The 18,179-nt window shown below is 39.8% G+C and overlaps 1 protein-coding gene across 1 annotated transcript in view; it reads right to left on the bottom strand.

Annotated features, from left to right (window-relative positions):
• Positions 1–7,029: 7,029 nt before the first annotated feature.
• Positions 7,030–18,179, bottom strand: part of bnip3lb (BCL2 interacting protein 3 like b) — a 29,249-nt gene continuing 18,099 nt past the window's right edge. The window contains exon 6 of the mRNA XM_072453489.1: positions 7,030–9,441. Within this exon, the coding sequence (XP_072309590.1) occupies positions 9,393–9,441 (49 nt within the window). The 3' untranslated portion in view covers positions 7,030–9,392. The remainder of the gene's footprint in view (positions 9,442–18,179) is intronic.

The raw sequence follows: 18,179 nt of genomic DNA, 5'->3' as shown, positions 1-18,179 counted from the left end.
GAATGGAGATAGTAACAGACATCAAGCAAGTGGACAAACCGACATTCAGACTTAATTTGGAAATGGATAAATTTGGACTAAATGGGACTTTTATTTGAATTTAAATGTGCTGTGATTTTGTTTCTTTTGATGATTAGTTGTCTAGTGTTCTTATTTAGATCTTAGCTCTGTGGTCGCGCTGTGTTTAAACAAAATTAAAAATTAAAACTTGAATTAAATGAAAATGCACAGAATTGTAAAGCGCTCTCTTCACTGCAGGTATTGCTTTCCACCACACTTGTGTTTTGGAAACCACGGTGTGCGTTTGCCAAGGTTAAGTTGAGCTAAAAGGAAAGCTAAAGTATTAGCACACGCAGGTTTTTACTTCAGATGGACTTTGGAGACGTTTCTTGCCCGTGAAGCAGATGCAGCAAATACTGAAGCGGTCACTGTTCCGCTGGAGAGTGAACACTGAACCCACTAAGCCACATTCACACCAAGAAATATGCTCTTTTGCACTGCATTTATTAAAGAGCCTTTCAAGTTTGTAAACAAGAACATTCTAAATTCTGAAAAGTGAGTGAATTTGTAAGAAAAATCAAGAAGTTTTGGCCAATAAAAAATACTCAGAGCCAAAACTGTATTTTTTTGTTATTATTCAACAGAAAAAAATTACTTTTTTAGTTTTAGTTTTTTTTCTGAAATATAACGTGCAGAAATAATGACCATACAATCGTTTTTTAACTGTATCTAAAGGGCTCGACTCGACGATTTCATCTGCACTCTTCTGATTATTTGACTTTTTTAATAGTTTAATAGTTTTCTAATGATTTCCATCGATTTTCTCCCATTTCTTTATGTACAAATGAACTGCCTTTGCCTCTTTGACATTTTTCAACATGAATTACACTTTTGTGAAGCTCGAATACAGTTTTGAGGCTTAAAAATGTCACTATTCCGTCCTTTGTTACAGTTCCTGTTCCCAACACTGGGAATTACAAACTGTAGCAACGTTTAGGGTTAATTAGAGTTAAAACCATTCACATTTACATCTGATGTCCCCTTTTTTCAGGAATATTGAACAATTTGATGACATAGCATTTTAAAACACCTACAAATGGCACTTGAACGCAGTTGAAACTAGTCTTTGTTTAGATGTAGTGCTTGTTTGAAGCATGTTTTTGGTTTGGATCTTGGTTTGGACCTGGTTTAGTTCTGTTATAGACCAAAAATCAGCCCCGGGTCTCGCCGGACGGTACTATTCTGAAACTTTTGGCAGCGTCGCACAGAAATCAAGAATTGAGCCCATTGAGCAGACAAACGTCCCGAGCACAAAGCACCATGGGAAGGATTTGAGCGGAGAGTCCAGTTTCCATGACAACGTGGCGGCAGTCTGAGAGCTGTTAACGGTTTACCCTCGTTGTCGTCGTCTGCTGCTTCTCCAAAAGGTTTCCATGGTGACAAGAAGTGGCACCGGGGACAAAAGTTTGGACAAAGTTTGGGGAGAAAAGTGCTCATATGATGTGACATAGTTACTTTTACGTCGCAACTAAAACCTAAAAAGGGCCAAACTCCAAACACATGAATTAGGCCCTTTTCACCAAACAGAGCGGCTAGTTCCGGTTGCCTTAAAACTGCGGAGTTCCACTTCCTGCTCCATTCAATCCGAAATCGAGAATTAATGAACGCAAATCATCAAATCATCTGTATGTTTATAAAAGTTAGCAGTTTGGTCGCTAAGCTAATCCTAATACATACATGAACTCAAACATGCGAAAACACCACCACAAACTTCTGTTCGAGTTTGTCTGTTTGATATTCAAGCTAATATGTGTTAGCCTTTAGCTTTGAGACAAAAACCGGTGACACATGGTGCGTAAATGTCTTAACCTGCTGCCAGTGATTATCCATCTGTAACTCGCTCGCCGCCGTGATATGTTTTTATTTATTTGAGCAAGACTCGTCTGCTTTCCATAGAAAATGAATGAAATGAGAAGTGAAGATTTAAGCAGTTTTACGACAACCGGAACTCATCTGAGAACTAGCGCGCCCATCGCGAAAAGGGCGTATTACACAACATTTGACAAACAATAACACCTGATAGCACTTTTATTTTGGCAAATGATTGACTAAACAGCCAGAAAAATGTGTCCGTTGAGTGTTAAGTGTCTCTGCATTTTCAAATGATTGTCGCTTATTGATGACATCACAGAGGTAATCTGTTTTGACTCGGCTTCTTCCTGTAAATTAAAAAACAATTTAAGGATTTTCTGACCCGTAGACTTTATCAGACAGGACAGCTGATTGTGAAATGGGGATGAGCGAGATGGGAGAATATGCAGTAAATTGCAGAAGCCAGGATTCAAACTCGCAACACTAATATATATTCCTGCATATGATCTGTGCAAGGATAGCAAACAAAATAAAGGATAGTCAAAATAAAATGAAGTTCTGACAGTGTTTATAGCAGTTGTAGACGCTTCACCCTTAAAGTGCATGTCATGTTTTTCTAATTATTCCTCTTTTTGGTGGTAGAGTCTGTGCGGTGAATATCTATCGTAGTTTTACATCAAGAAAGTGGAAGTTTGAGAAGAAATATTGTAAAATAAAAGTTGAGTCGAGTCCTAAAACAGAATCCCTCTGTGATGTCATCAACACGCGACATTCAATCCATCGAAAAATGCAGGGACAATTTATGCGCAACGGACACACTTTTCTGACAGTTTAAATGAACATTCAACAAAATTAAAGTGTTTTCAGGTGTTGTCAAATCTTAACTGATATGTAATTTTGGTTCTACTTAAGTCATATTTGCTGCTCATGTCCAACCAGGAAGTGACATTATAAACGTATAAGAAATTTGTCAAACTTGGGGGGGGAAAGGAAGTTTTATTGTAAAATCTTAAATACAATCAAGTTTACTATATTTTAGTGAAATGTGTCAATGCACTTTATGACAACAATTAATTTAGGAGTCAACAAGTCAGCGACTTGTCAAATGATTATTTCGTTTGTACATTGAGAATTTTAAAATACATTCTGACCAAAAAGAGGTTTAAAACTGTGATGGAAAAAGAATATTTACTAATTAACTGTATTATTGGTGATGAGAAAATGTTTATTGTAAAAAAGAAAAAGATTTTGATTCAATATTTCAGCCGTCTTTGTTATTAAAGGGTCTTTTTGTACGTGGAGTCTGTATAATCCTGATAATGACTATGATAAACAAAACACTACAGTTGAAAAGCACCTGGCGACATGTGTCAGGTGATCGATGGGTTTCTAGAGGAACTGTTGTAGTTGCAAGGAAATTCATTTTAAAATATTACTTTACAATTTTACCGTTGCCCTATTTGTGCTATTTCCCCCCATAATATTCCCTGTCAAAACATGCCCTGGAGTGAACAAACAGAAATCAGATTACTTACATCAGATGTAACCGTTTACCTGACATTTCAATAATCTGATTACTCCAGAAATCAGATAATGATCAGATTATTGTTAAACAGAGACATGAGGGCATTATTCAAACACATTTGTCTCAGTGTTAAAAGTAAATAAATGACAGAATACAAGTCATTACTTTTGTCGCCTCTGTCAGAACACAGGCTGTTGCATTGTGGGTTTGCCTCAGTGATGGAGCGGCCACCACCCTGTAACCATGACGATGCTGTCGGCTGCAGAGGGCGGGGCCAAGAAAGACTTTCAGAGAGCTGATTGGCTGTGAACAGGTGTGCTGATGTACACCAAGAGTCAGTGGGCGGAGGAAGAAGAGGAGAGCACTTTGGACCTCCTCATTCATAGAGTTCCTGTTACGGGCACCATTTTGATGACTTAACAATATTGAATTGATAAGTCGGTGGTGGAAGAAGTACTCAATTGTGTTACTTAAGCAGGAGTACAGATAAAAGGGCAAGTGAAGGTATTTCACTTGTCAATATATACTAAAAACATCTATTCATTGATAAAGAATGGTGCTGCTGGAGGCTCCTGCACAGGCTTTTCTGGCAGATGACAAACGGTTGAATCATGTGGAGGAAATTGAGAATCCTGCAATAAAATCTTTTTTGTTTTTGTTTTTTACCTGGAACAAGCAAATCAAAACATACAAACATACAAACATAAAACATATATTGAAAGCTTAAGCTGGTTGATTTATGATCAAAGTTTGACACCTAACAGCACAGATCTGAGATTCAAGGTCTGGAAAACAAAAGATATGAAGGTTTTCTAACAGATTCTAAAATTAAATCACATAAAAAGCTTTGATATGTTGAAAGAATGCTTTGACTTGAAGAAACAGGAATTTTATAGGTATTCAGAAATAATGAGTTATAACCAATAAATTAAACAAATCAATGATCACTCTAACCTCTGACTGAAATGAGACATGGGACTAAATGGGACAGATATCCGGACTAAACGTATCAGATATTTTATGTACAATTTATGTTCCCTGTCTGTGCATTTCTTTGTATTTGTATTATATATGTATTCAAGTATATACAGTATATATAAAGATTGTAGTCATCTGGACACGGTTTTGAAAGTGGAGTAGAAAGTACACATGCATCAAATGTTGTGAAGTAAAAGTAAAAAGTGTTCATTGAAGTTCACAAAACTAGAGACTTACACTTTTTTACTTTTGTTTGTTACTTTCCACCACTGCATTTAAAATATACATTTGGTTTTAAATTGTCAATTGCTCTGGTGGATGATACAGCTGGTTTAAAATCCAAAGGTACAAGATTATTATTGTATAGAGATCCTCGCCGTGATCTGACTTACAGCGTACATTCAAAACACTTTTTATGTTTTAATGAAATTTGAAGCCAAAATCTGCACGTCTCTTTGTACAATCTGGAGACTACACATGCATTTGGTCCATCACAGATGCATGATGGGAGAGTACATATGAAATATATCAAACTTCCTGTAAAGAGAGCTCTCTGGTTTCACATTGTGCTGTTGGCAGGGTCATTTCTCTTCAACAATTAACCTATTGATCGAGTATCATTGTATTATCTGTGTTTTATTGCTCGAATGGCATAGTGAGATACCAAACGGTTTTGTTTTCATAAATTTATATGTAATGAATTCTGTTTAACTACAGAACGTGTGGATGTGGTTCAAGACAAGGAACATTGACCTCTAGGGGCTTTTCAAAGTAACTGCAGGCTTGATTTTAAATTTGTGCCATTTGAAGAGAAAGAAGAAAACAATATTCTCAATTGATCTACATCCACTATGGCCTAATGTAACGTTTTATGTATTAAAGAAAGGAAAATGTTCATATTATACTTATAAGGCAACTGTGAGTAAGTCATTGTTCACCTCGTTTGGTGGAAAAGTAAAAATAAAAATATCGAGAAGCAACATTTATACTCTTCGGAGCTTAAATTAGTCCTGCCCACTGGGAGGAGTTTTAACTGAAGCTGCTTTGTTTACTAGTCACAAGTTTGTCTTACAGCTTGGCTCATAGGGTCTATTGTCCGGGCCTATTGTGGTCTTGTATGACCTAGAACCTTTAAGTGCAAAAAAAAAAAAAAGTTTAACAAAAAAAGTTCCTTTCAAACCATAATTTCTCCCTGCATAAAATGTTCTCCTTTATCGACTTCAATAGTGTGATTGGTCGCTCTTAGATGAAGGCCGACAACCGTTTATCTTGTATATTACTTTCTGGTTAATAGATTTCCATGAAGACTCACCATTCTAAAACATTGACCATGTCCAACTGGAGGCTTTTTGTCCTCTCTAGGCCCCCGTTGCACATGGAGCAGTGTTATGAGTGTTGTTGAAGGCGGTCCAGGGAATGTGAGCTGGAATCCTGGATAGATTTATGGAGAGCCTCAGGACTGGGCTGTGACGCAGAGGGACAGCTGCAGGAGGACTCTGCTTTCACGTTACACCGTCCACCTTCTACTGCTAAGGACAAAGAACACTTATGCACTGACGCTCGGACAGTATATCAGGCATCGTTTGGAGATGCGAGAAGGGCGTGGCCTCAGCAGAATTACATCTGTGAAAGGAGATGGACAAAATATGTGAAACACTATGTAGTTACTTTCCGAATAAGGGTAAAATGGGATGTTTCTGCACGTTGGTGGGTGCATTTAACATTTGTCTGATACTTAAACAGTTGATATAAAAACATGTCCGGACAGCACTGGACCAGCTGAAGACTGAGTTTTGCCCTAAAACTCAAGTAATTGATACATCAAACATAAACCAAGATTAGTCCAGAAACTCACTAGTCACGTTGTAATGTGTAATTAATTAGCCTTTTTTTTTTTCAAAAACTAAACACAATAGAAAATAAATAAATAAAAAGAAAGAGTAAAAAAAAAAAACACACATAAAAAGAATGAGCTGGACCAGGGAGATAAGGTAGGACTTTAAGGAATTAAAGTAGAAAATAAAGGAGTGGCATCAGAAAAAAAGAATTCGAGCCTATTAAGTTCTGTATAATTGTCCTATTTCGTCCATTTAAATGTGTCTATTGGCGTGTAAATTGCAGCCAAAATAGTCTTGGGAAAACTCAACTTTGTGTTTGTCTGTCTTTTACCATGGACCACGATCTTAACAGACAACATAAACTAGAATAATTCAATTTATTTTTGTAACGCCCAAAATCACAACGGTTGCCTCTGAGGGCCAGATTGCAGGTTGGTTTGCGGCCAATAAGAGGCCACAAACCAACTAAACCAGCATTTCCACATTAGACAATAAAATCACACTATTTTCTGAATCGTTCGGACGACACACACACATTTATAAATTAGCTTTCGTAAAACGGCTTGCAGTGCATTCACTCTTAAGACCAGGTTTAGTACCGGTTTCCTTTTGTGTAGTTCCTGAAGTTCTTTTGTAATAGCTTTGTCCGTTTGATTATTTTTACAACCATTTCATATTTGTCTGATCAACGCGTACATTTAAAGACATATTTTAACACATTTCAGCTGGACTGACCATAATACCGTCCAGCCCTTTTGAGTGTATTAAACTGTAGAATCTTCACAAAAATACAAATAAAACTCCAACACGTGTAGCTTCATTCAGGTCAGCTTTAATGACAAAATTATTTCTTCAATGTAGTGGGCAAAAGAAAACTCCAAAGCAAAATGTTCTTTTTTTCTCTATACGTTTCTAACCTTGCGCTCTGAGGGGAATCTGTCTGTTCACATTTACATCCGGGCCCGGCTTTCTTCTCTCCAGCAACAAAAACATCGGGATTTTTTATCAATGAGTGCAGTTTTACTCCCCAAAACAAACAGTAGACAAGAGCAAAAACGGGGCTGTATTCGATTGACGAAAGTGAAAAAAAAAAAAAAAGACAGTTTTCAAGCAAGAGTAACTGGAAAGTGCTTGATTTATTCGACCCAATTTGAAATACGGCGTCATCTGGAGCTCATAGTGCTTGTTTTAAGTTAATGCGTAAAGTACTATCACGATACTAAAATAACTTGATATCCGATGCCAATTTCAATAAAGCAAAGATAATATTCAAACACTAAATAAAAGTCCTTCCTAATAACAAGTACAACAAAGCTCAAGATCTTTTCCAAAACTGCTCAGGAAAGGTCACATTTTGTTGTTTTTTGTTACTCATTTGAACAAGTATCGATACAAAAAAGTATCTAGTTTCGATCGATTAGTATCGGATGATCAAAGAGTGAACTGAACCTCGGACCTTCTTGCTGCGAGGCGAAAGTTCCAACCCGCGTTCAACAAAATTGATAGCGTTGGTCATGACGATTATTCAAATGTTCGTAAAATAGAAAATCGTGTGCAAATATTTGGATATACAATTGTGGAGTGACATTACGCAATATTTCGATTCAGTAAATTGTGTTGAATCAATCATTACGCCATAGTCACGCCACATTACCTTAGCGCTTTAAGCTCTCATTTTCACAGGATAAGTTTGCTACAGAAACGCGGCGCGGTCTTTAGCCCAAGGAACGACGTTCACGTGTTTGTTTTGTTTTTCCCAATAAATGAAACATTAAAGGAACAAAGACGACTACGCTTTATCTGCAAAAAAGTATGGCAAAAGATTCTTGGAGTGTCGAAAAGAAAGGAAAAAAAAGGGGACAGCAAATTATATTTCTAAACTAGTTAAATTAATAATTACAATTATTCATTTTAGAGTAAACTGAAAAGGAAAAAAAAAGGTTACAACAGATTATATAGATTAAAAAATGGACAATGGAGTCAACAGTCGATCATCGCCGCCTTAAGGTTGGCTCCAGTTGATTGAATTAGCTGTAGAAATAACTAATTAATTTAAGCAGATTTTGGCTAAACGTATTCAATGAGTATTAGTTGTGTACCAAGATGTTTTGTATACATGATTATGACTTCAAATAAATGTATTTAGCCAAAACAAAGAAAAATGCTGATAATAACTGTAGCTAAAAATAAAATAAAATGCTAAGGCTAACACAGGCTAGCTATTAAACAAATCTGTCCCTCCTCATTTTAAGTCCAAAACCTAAACAAGTTTGGTATATTCTATAAACCTGGCCAAAAAAGTAAAAAAAGTAAAATGGCAAATTTGGTAAACATAAAAGTTAGCACATATGATTTAGCTTGCTAACGACATGTTTTTGGACAAAGGAAACAATGCTACATTTCAATTGGGACCGTTTTTTTTTTGTTTTAAAAAGAAGCTACAATTGCAAAAAGTGACAAATAAAAACCTAAAAATACTGTTAAGTTCAACCTTAGCTTCCAACTGGCACCACTTCACGCTAAATCTCAGGCGCATCTCCCCCCAGTGCAAATCATGAACACTTGTGGTTTTAGCATGGTCACTACGGTAACCGACCACGTTTTTTCCCCGTCGCAAGATAAATAAAAGTTGATACTATATAATCTACAGAAAAAAGGTCTACATAAAAAGGCATGATCAGTTCGAGTAGCCGGCAGCGAATTATTTATTGTACTTATTAAAACTTTTTTTCGAAGAGTGAGGCTACTTATGTCGGTGGCACAATCTGTGGTCAAGCTGGACAGTCTCCCCCTTGTTTTTTTTTTCACATCCAAAAGGGCAAAGAGTTTGGTTTCGACGCTTCCTTGAAAACCCCAGGCGCTCAAAAACCTTCGCGACCCCCCTTCCCCAAGAAAATCTAATCCTAAAGTATCGTTCCTAGATTTACAAATGAGTGACGGGAGCTTATCTACAGACAGTCAAACAGCCAGTCAAGAAAAAGGGGAGAGAAATAAAGGGGAGAGGGCGCGAAAGAGGCGGGGGAGGGGAAGGCGGATAAGACCCGAGAACATGTCATATCCCGGGGATGGAAAGGTGCGGGAGCGGGCGGGGACGGAGGGGCAGGCAGGCGGGGCGGGGGGGAGGGACGCGCTTGGCGACTGTGGCCACTTCACAGGCACTTTTTTGTCTTCAGCTGCGTTCAGAAGGAGCTGGTGGGGGGCGTGGTCAGCCGCTTTCCAATGTAAACCCTGAGAGAAGAAATACAAGAAAGCTTTTAACGGAGGAAAAAAAAAGGCTTTGCTGTAGCTGTTATATTCAATGAGCAATTAATTATTTCACTTCTAATCGACTCAAGATCCGGTGATTTTAAATTGTAAAATCCAGGTATGACAGGTTTTTAAGAGTTGCTGATTGACTTTATCTGTTGTATTTATACCTCTTTGACATTGTGGCATAATTTTCAAGTGTGAAGTCATTAGTTACAAACAAGTGAAATAAAAAAAAAAACGATTAAAAAAAATTAAATTCAAAATACATTTATTTCAACTGCATTTTAGTTCAATGAGTCGTCCAACCTGTAGCGAACAGCGCACTTCCTGCTTTGGGAGGAATAAAATGCTCATTAGGCGAATAAAGTACACCATAAAGAGTATTTGACTATAATTCAAACTATTTGAAATGCCCAAAAAAGTACAGTATTAAAGTGATATTTTTGCATTTTGTGGTTCATTTTATGGTCCAGTCAAGTTTTATACTCGACCCGAACATCAATCAAGATATTTACAGACACATTTGAGCACATTCCTGATGCTTTGCTAAAATAACGTAACTGAGATAATGCAATAATAATAGATATTAATTTGTGTCAATATCGCCCAATATTAACATAATTTAATCTACTACTTTGAGTAATGAACACTCTTGATATCCCAGTCCAGGCTGAGGTTTTGCTGTGCTGCTGCCACAGTTTGTTCCACTTGTGTGTAAGATATGCCTTTATTTGTCCACACATGGGGACATTTTGGTGCTGCAACACAAGTAGATACAGAAGAAAGGAACAGATAACACTCTTAATAGAAAAAAAAAAAAACCTCTTAACAAAACTCCTATGTACAGAACCTCTCATATTCTTAATAGAGAATAGAGAAAAAAAAATATTTTCTATTAAAATTGAAAAATAAAAATCAATTACATTGAAATAAAAATTAAAAGATGAAAATAAGCTAACATAGGATAAAATAATACTAGTCATAGTAGTAAAGTAAACACTTATTTACAGCAGTTCTATGCACATGAATATGACACTATTGTGTCTGAGTATTGCACATGCGTGTGACATTATTGCGTAAAGTATGACAGTAATTGCACAAGAATGTTACAGTATTGCACATGGTTAAGTCAGTATTGTACATGGGTATGACAGTTACACATGTTCAGAGCTAACAGTGTTTGTTATAAAGTCTGACAGCAGCAGGAAGGAAAGACCTGTGAAACGTCTCCTTCACACATCGAGGGTGGATCAGTCTCTCACTGAAGCTGCTCCCCAGAGCGGACAGAGTGTCCTGCAGGGGGCGACACTCATGGTCCAGCATAGATGTGAGTTTAGCCAGGACCCTTCTGTCCCCCACCTCCTGCACCGAGTCCAGAGCACAGCCCAGGACGGAGCTGGACTTCTTAATGACTCTGTCCAGCCTCAGCCTCTTCCTCTCCCTCTCTGTGATGCTGCTGCTCCAGCAGGCCACACCTACAGGAGCCGATGCCACTACAGAGTCGTAGAAGGTCTTCAGGAGTGGCCCTGTCACTCCAAAAGACCTGAGTCTCCTCAGGAGGTAGAGCCGACTCTGGCTCTTCCAGTACAGTGCGTCTGTGTTATGAGTCCAGTCCAGTTTGTGGTTCAGATGAACACCCAGGTACTTGTATGAGTCCACTCTCTCAATGTCCCGTCCCTGGATGTTCACTGGTGAGGGGGCAGTGGGGTGGCGTCTGCGGAAATCCACCACCATCTCCTTGGTCTTCCCCGCGTTGATGAGGAGGTGGTTCCGCTGACACCAGTCCACAAAGTCCTGCTCCAGTCCTCTGTACTCCGCATCATCGTCGTCCGTGATGAGTCCGATGATGGCAGAGTCGTCAGAGAACTTCTGCAGGACACAGCTGTCCGTGTCGTGTCTGAGGTCTGCAGTGTAAAGGGTGAAGAGAAAGGGCGCGAGGACAGTGCCCTGGGGCGCCCCCACACTGCAGGTCCGAGTGTCAGACACACAGTCCCGGGCTCTCACAAACTGGGGTCGGTCTGTGAGGTAGTCCAGGATCCACTCTGCCAGGTCGTACTCCACACCAGCCGTCTCCAGCTTGTCCCTCAGGAGCAGCGGCTGGATGGTGTTGAAGGGGCTGGAGAGATCAAAGAACAGAATCCTCACAGAGCTGCCAGGCTTCTCCAGGTGAGAGAGAGAGCGGTGCAGCAGGGAGATGACGGCGTCCTCCACTCCGGTATGCGAACTGCAGCGGGTCCATGGCTGAGCTCACGGTGGTCCAGGACCCGCCGCTCCAGTGTCTTCATCAGATGGGACGTGTGAGTGTGTGTGCGTGTTTGTGCGTCTGCTTGTACAACATTATCACAGCAGTGGATTACTACAACAGTTTTCTCACCAACAGAGCTCCTGGGACCAGGCATTTGTGCTCTCATTAGTCTGCAGCTGCTCACAAAGCTCCGGGACAGAACTAACAAGACTGTAGCTCCACCTGCTGGACTCTGTGCGCCAGTGACAGACATGCTAAGGGAGTGTGGGACTTTACAACAGTGGGTTAAGAATGTTTTATTTTCTTCCATAAGCGTTGTTTATTTAGAAATTATTAATCCGTTTACCATTATGTCACCTTAACTATTAGAATTTCCTGTTTCTATGATTTTTTTATGCCAAAATTCAAAGAGAAACATTGTTAAAAGATGTAAAATAAACATGTTTATATTCAATCAGAAACAGAAAAGGGTTTATTGCCATTTGTCGATAAACAATGCGCTCTTTCATTTAAAAGGACACATTATGCAGCATTAGTATTGGTACCGGCCTTTAAACATTCTCTTGAGCTCCTTTGCTTTGGCATTTCAAGTTTTAAAACATAAAAATAATGCATCTACTGAAAGCATACAGTGCTCTATATCTGCCATGCGTTCCCTCGTCAGGATTTGTGTTCGCACGCAATTCACTGGCAGCAGAGGGAATTATCATGGGGAAATAAATGAAGGCCAGTGAGTTTGGCGATGATTTTGGGAGTTTAAAAACGGCGCAGAATATCTTCGGCTCTCTCTGATGTCACAAAATGTAGTGTTTTGTGAGGATCAGAGGAAGAGGACTTACTAAACAGGATTCATGAAACAAGATGAATGCAGATGAATACAACTCCAGTTAGAACTTGTTTGGACCCCAGAGTCCTAAGTTTCTTCTTAAAACACATTTTCATTCTTTTAACACCGTATGAGCTGTGGGGTTCACGGTGTCTTTAATTCATTTGATTTTAGTTTTTATAATTTTTTGTCCCGTTTTTATTTAGTTGATTTTATTCATTTATTTTTTCATTAGGCCTAGTTCCATTAAGGCAAGGCAAGGCAAGTTTATTTGTAGAGCACATTTCATACACAAGGCAATTCAAAGTGCTTCACACAGCAGGAAAAATGCATTCAAATCACAAAGAAATTACAGAAACAGAAATACAATAAAATTAACTAAATTAAAAATTATCAATCCAACTGATTTTCTAAACTAATAAAATCACAAACAAAAGAGAAGAGCGCAAAGAAAAAATCCTTTCAGTCATATGCGCAGCTAAACAAAACTGTTTTTAGCTTAGATTTGAACATTGTCAGAGTTGAAGCCTGTCTCACATCTTCAGGAAGACTGTTCCAGATTTTAGCTGCATAAAACTGAAATGCAGATTCCCCATGTTTTGTCCTGACTCTGGCACCAGCAGGAGGCCGGTCCCTGAGGTCCTCAGAGTCCGAGATGGTTCATATGGCACTAACATATCCAAGATGTACTTTGGTGCTAGGCCATGGAGAGACTTGTACACAAGCAGAGCTGCTTTAAAGTCTATTCTCTGAGCCACAGGGAGCCAGTGCAGAGACCTGAGAACAGGACTAATGTGATCATACTTCCTGGTTCTAGTCAGGACCCGAGCAGCAGCGTTCTGGATGTACTGCAGCTGTTTTACAACTCGTTTGGAGAGGCCAGTGAGCAGCCGTTACAGTAGTCTAATCTACTGGAGACAAACGCGTGGATAAGTCTCTCTAAATCTGGTTTTGACACTATATTTTTGATTTTGGCAATGTTTTTTAGATGGTAAAAAGCTGCTGATGTTATTGATTTGACGTGGCTATTAAAGTTCAAGTCTGAGTCCATTATTACCCCCAGATTTCTAATTTGGTTTGTAGGTTTTAGAGCGAGACTCTGGAGGTGACCGCTAACACTTTCTCTTTGTTTCTGTGGGACAAAAACGATTATTTCAGTCTTGTCTGAGTTCAGCTGGAGAAAGTTGTTTTGCATCCACAAACTGATCTGTTGGATGCAGTGACAGAGTGAATCTACTGGTCCATAGTCACCTGCCGATAGTGAAACATAGATCTGAGTGTCGTCTGCATAATTGTGATAGGACACATTTTCACTGCGTATCAACTGACCTAACGGCAGCATGTAGAGGTTGAACAGAAGGGGACCCAGGACTGACCCTTGGGGCACTCCACAGGTCAGGGTCATGTGGTCTGAGACACAGCTACCAATTTCAACAAAGTACTTCCTGTCTTCCAGATAGGACCTTAACCAGTTTAGGGCAGTGCCAGTGATGCCCACCCAGTCCTCTAGTCTCTGTAAGAGGATCCCATGATCGACAGTGTCAAAAGCAGCACTCAGATCTAACAGAATTAAGACTGAGGCTTTGCCCGTGTCAGTGTTCAGGCGGATGTCATTTGTCACCTTGACAAGAGCAGTCTCAGTGCTGTGATGAGGTCTAAAACCTGACTGAAAAACATCAAATGAGTTGTTTATTAAGAGGAAATCTGTGAGCTGTTGGTAAACAACCTTTTCAAGGACTTTGCCCAAAAATGGCAGATTAGAGATGGGCCGGTAATGACTCAGTACTGCGGCATCAAGACTGCTCTTCTTTAGGAGAGGCTTTATGACCGCAGTTTTCAAAGACATTGGGAATGTTCCAGATTGAAGCGACATGTTAACTATGTGAGTGAATGGTGCTAACAAACTGTTCAGCACAGACTTTAGAAATTTGGTGGGTAACACATCAAGGCAGCATGTAGATGAACTCAGACTGGTGATGATCTCATGGACAGTTTTGTCAGTTACTGGTGCAAAGTGAGTTAGCTCTAAGTGTCTTGGTGGTTTTAGGGTAATTTTTTGCATTGTGGGATTTATAGCATTTTTAATGCCCTGAACTTTGTCATTAAAGAATAATGCAAACTCATTACACTTGGATGTGGAAATGAGTTCTAACGGCAGCTGAGCTGGAGGGTTTGTTAATCTGTTTACTGTGGCAAACAGGACACGCGAGTTGTTACTGCAGCTTCCAATTATTTCAGAAAAATATCTTTCCCTAGCTCTACATAAGATTAGGTTGTACATGTTCAGCTTTTCTTTGTAAATCTCTTTTTGAACCTGGAGCTTTGACTTGCGCCATTTCCGTTCGGCCCTGCGGCACTCCCTTTTCTGTGCCCTGACCGAATCATCATTTCTCCACGGCGCCTTCTGCTTATTTTTAACCATTTTAGCCTTTATAGGGGCGATGGTGTCCAGAACATTCAAAACACTAGATGTAACAGAGTTCAACAAATCATTTACATTAGAACATGAGACATTTTCAAAGTTTATCATTTCCATAAACAGTGCACCTGTGCCATCACTTATGTGTCTCCTCTGAACAACTGCAGGACCAACCGGAGGTTGGGGAGAAACAGACAGGTCAAAGAAGACACAGAAATGATCAGACAGAGCAACATCGATCACATTAACATTTGAAATATTTACCCCCTTTGTAATTATGAGATCTAGAGTGTGTCCTTTGCTGTGGGTGGGGCCTCTCACATGCTGAGTAAGACTGAAGGTTTCAAGGACAGCATCAAGCTCTTTAGCGTTTCTGTCACAAACATTATCAACATGCACGTTGAAATCACCTGTAATGACCAAACCATCAAAGTCTGTGCATATGACTGAAAGCATCTCAGTAAAATCATCAATAAAACTTTGGCAGTGCTGGGGAGGCTTGTATAAAACAATGAAGAGAATGGATGGAGACCGTTTTAGCTCCATTTTAAAGGATACATACTCAAATGATGAAAACACCCCAAAAGACAACCTGCGGGTAATTATTTCATCTCTAAAGACAGCACAGACTCCACCCCCTTTTTTGTTTTCTCGTGTTTCAGATTCAAACTTAAAGTTGGGTGGAGCAGATTCTATCAGAACTACATTTCCTGTGTTTTTGTCAAGCCATGTTTCAGTTAAAAACATAAAATCAAGATTATAAGAAGAAATAAAATTATTAATTAAGAGAGATTTGTTACATAAGGATCTGACATTTAGCACAGCAAGTTTCAGACTAGTTTCAGTGGGACTGGGCTTTATCTTTTCACAGGGAATATGAATCACATTTCTCAGATTGGGCCTGACTCGCATTTTGTTTTTCCATCTGTGTGATGATGTGACTACAGAAATAGCACTAGGGGGGGCTCTTTTTACATAGGGCCCCGGGTTGGTTTGATTTTTAATGTGACAATAAGTCCCGGCAACGCTGAGACCCAGTGCATCCTAGCTATGGGAGATACCAGGTAAAAGGCGAGGTTGGATGGGTGGTGGGGCTTTTGTAGCCAAGGAGAGTTTGGGACCAGGTGAGAGGCGAGGGGGGATGGGTGGTGGGGCTTTTGTTGGTGTAGTCGGTATAGCCCTTGCTATATTGGGCGTGAGTGGAGCCATCTTAATGCCTGATTTGATCAGACTTTCAAAATGGCTGGGAAGGCCCATGGGTGAGAGTGGAGATGAGAAGGAGAATGATGAATCTTTAGTGGGAGTAGATGTTGCAGGGGGAACCCAGGGCTGGTGTGAAGGCAGGGGCGATGACAGGGATGTTGTTGGGCTTGTCACAGATGGGTCCAAGGCCTTTGAAGATTGTTCCTTTGCTGGAGGCGGTGGAGGTGAATGTGGAGCAGCTGGAGCTGAATCCTTTGCTGGTGGTGGTGGAGCAGCTGCTGATGAATCCTTTGGTGGAGGCTGAGGTTGTGGTGCTTTTGATGTTGAAACATTGGCTCGGTCTCTGGCTGAGGGAGCAGGAATTCTTCTCTCATTCCTCTCTTCTCTAACTATCTGCTCAGGACCCTGTCCAGGCCCAGTCCAATGCCTCAGAGCGTGGAGCAGGTTCTCTGTCAGCACCCTCACTCCACCTCTGCATAGGTGGGGGCCATTTCTCTTAAACAGGTCCTCTCGTTTCCAGAATAGATAGAAGTTCTCAATGTAGTGTAGTCCTCTCGGGGAGCACTCTTTGGACAGCCATGTGTTCAGCTGAAGAAGCCGGCTAAACTTGTTTATCCTCCTGTCGATGTTTGGAAGAGGTCCACTAATGAAAGTTTTGATTTCCATTTTATCAAGCACGTCGAATAACTTCAAGAAGTCTTTTTTCAAAACTTCAGTCTGTTCCCGCCGCATGTCCACTGCACCCACGTGCACAATCAGCTGTTTAGCTCCTCCATGCTTAGCCATAATATTTGGAAGGAGTGACGTTATCTCAGAAACAGTGGCGCTTGGAAAAGAATGTGTGTTTATCTTTTCATGCGTCATGTGACTTATCGCGCCGTCCCCAACTAAAACAATCTGCGTGACCTTGGCAGATCCTCCTCGCTGTATTTTGGCCACGTCATCTTTCCTTTTTTCATTTAATTCCATCTCTGAAAGTGGTAAAAATCTGTTGGTGAGCTGTATTTTAGGTGACTTCACGTTATCTTTGTATCGTTTAGGCTTTGCTCCAAGTTTGTTCCAAGAAACAGCCTGGTCTTTCTGGTTTTTAGACAGTTTTGGAAACGACACAGAGTCACTGCGGTTTAGGTTGAAAGTAGCAGTTTTTCTTGTAAAAAGTGTGCTCTTCTTACCGTCGGTTGACACAGGAATGGTATCGTGAAGAACTTTTTCAGATTCCAAAACAAATATCCGTGTTTTCAGCTCATTAATTTCTTGTTGATATTTCCGACAGCGTTCACAGTCTTTCTCACTTCTTCTCCCGGACATGTCGCTGGCGTCAGATATGTCGTTAAAACTGGAAAAATGTTCTTAAAATCCTTGGTTTACTTGAAAAAGTCTAAAGCAAAAATGTTTGGAAGACAAAAACTGATTAAAAAGAAAAATAAATAAGGAAAGCAGCGATAGCAAGCGGAGCGAGCAAAAAAGCGTGTGCACTCTTCGGAAGCATTAGTGTGAAATGTATTTCTGCCAACTTTTAGAGTTACATGTTTGTTTTATATTACTATTATGTGCAGCTCTATGGGAACTATACAAATTCTATACAAATAAAACTTGGATTATGAAGGCTCAAAAAGCTCAATTTTGCATAAGATTTGTGAACTCCTTAAATCTGAAATCATCCAAGTCTCCCCGAACCCCTGGTTGGACAACACTGCCTTACAATATACAGTTTATGTTGAGTTTTATGCACATTAGTCAGTCTATATTCACCTACACCACCACATGGAGAACAAATGGAAGCGTTGTACTTTTGAAACACATGGAGTCGAATGTGCTGTCGTCTCTGTCAATCAGGTTCTTATATCCATTAGTATTTTTAAAAAAGTACCGTATTTTCCGGACTATAAGTCGCACCTTTTTTCATAGTTTTGGCCGGGGTGCGACTTATACATATATTTACACTTATATACTTATAGTCCGGAGCAAATTATATGTGATATTATTTGTTATTTTCACACTTGCAATTTCATACTTCAGTGCAA

Source organism: Eucyclogobius newberryi, unplaced genomic scaffold, assembly GCF_026437365.1.
Source record: "Eucyclogobius newberryi isolate DKJ021-1_F unplaced genomic scaffold, fEucNew1.0.hap1 SCAF_2, whole genome shotgun sequence".
Taxonomy (NCBI): domain Eukaryota; kingdom Metazoa; phylum Chordata; class Actinopteri; order Gobiiformes; family Gobiidae; genus Eucyclogobius; species Eucyclogobius newberryi.
This window is presented reverse-complemented; position numbering and strand designations above follow the sequence as displayed.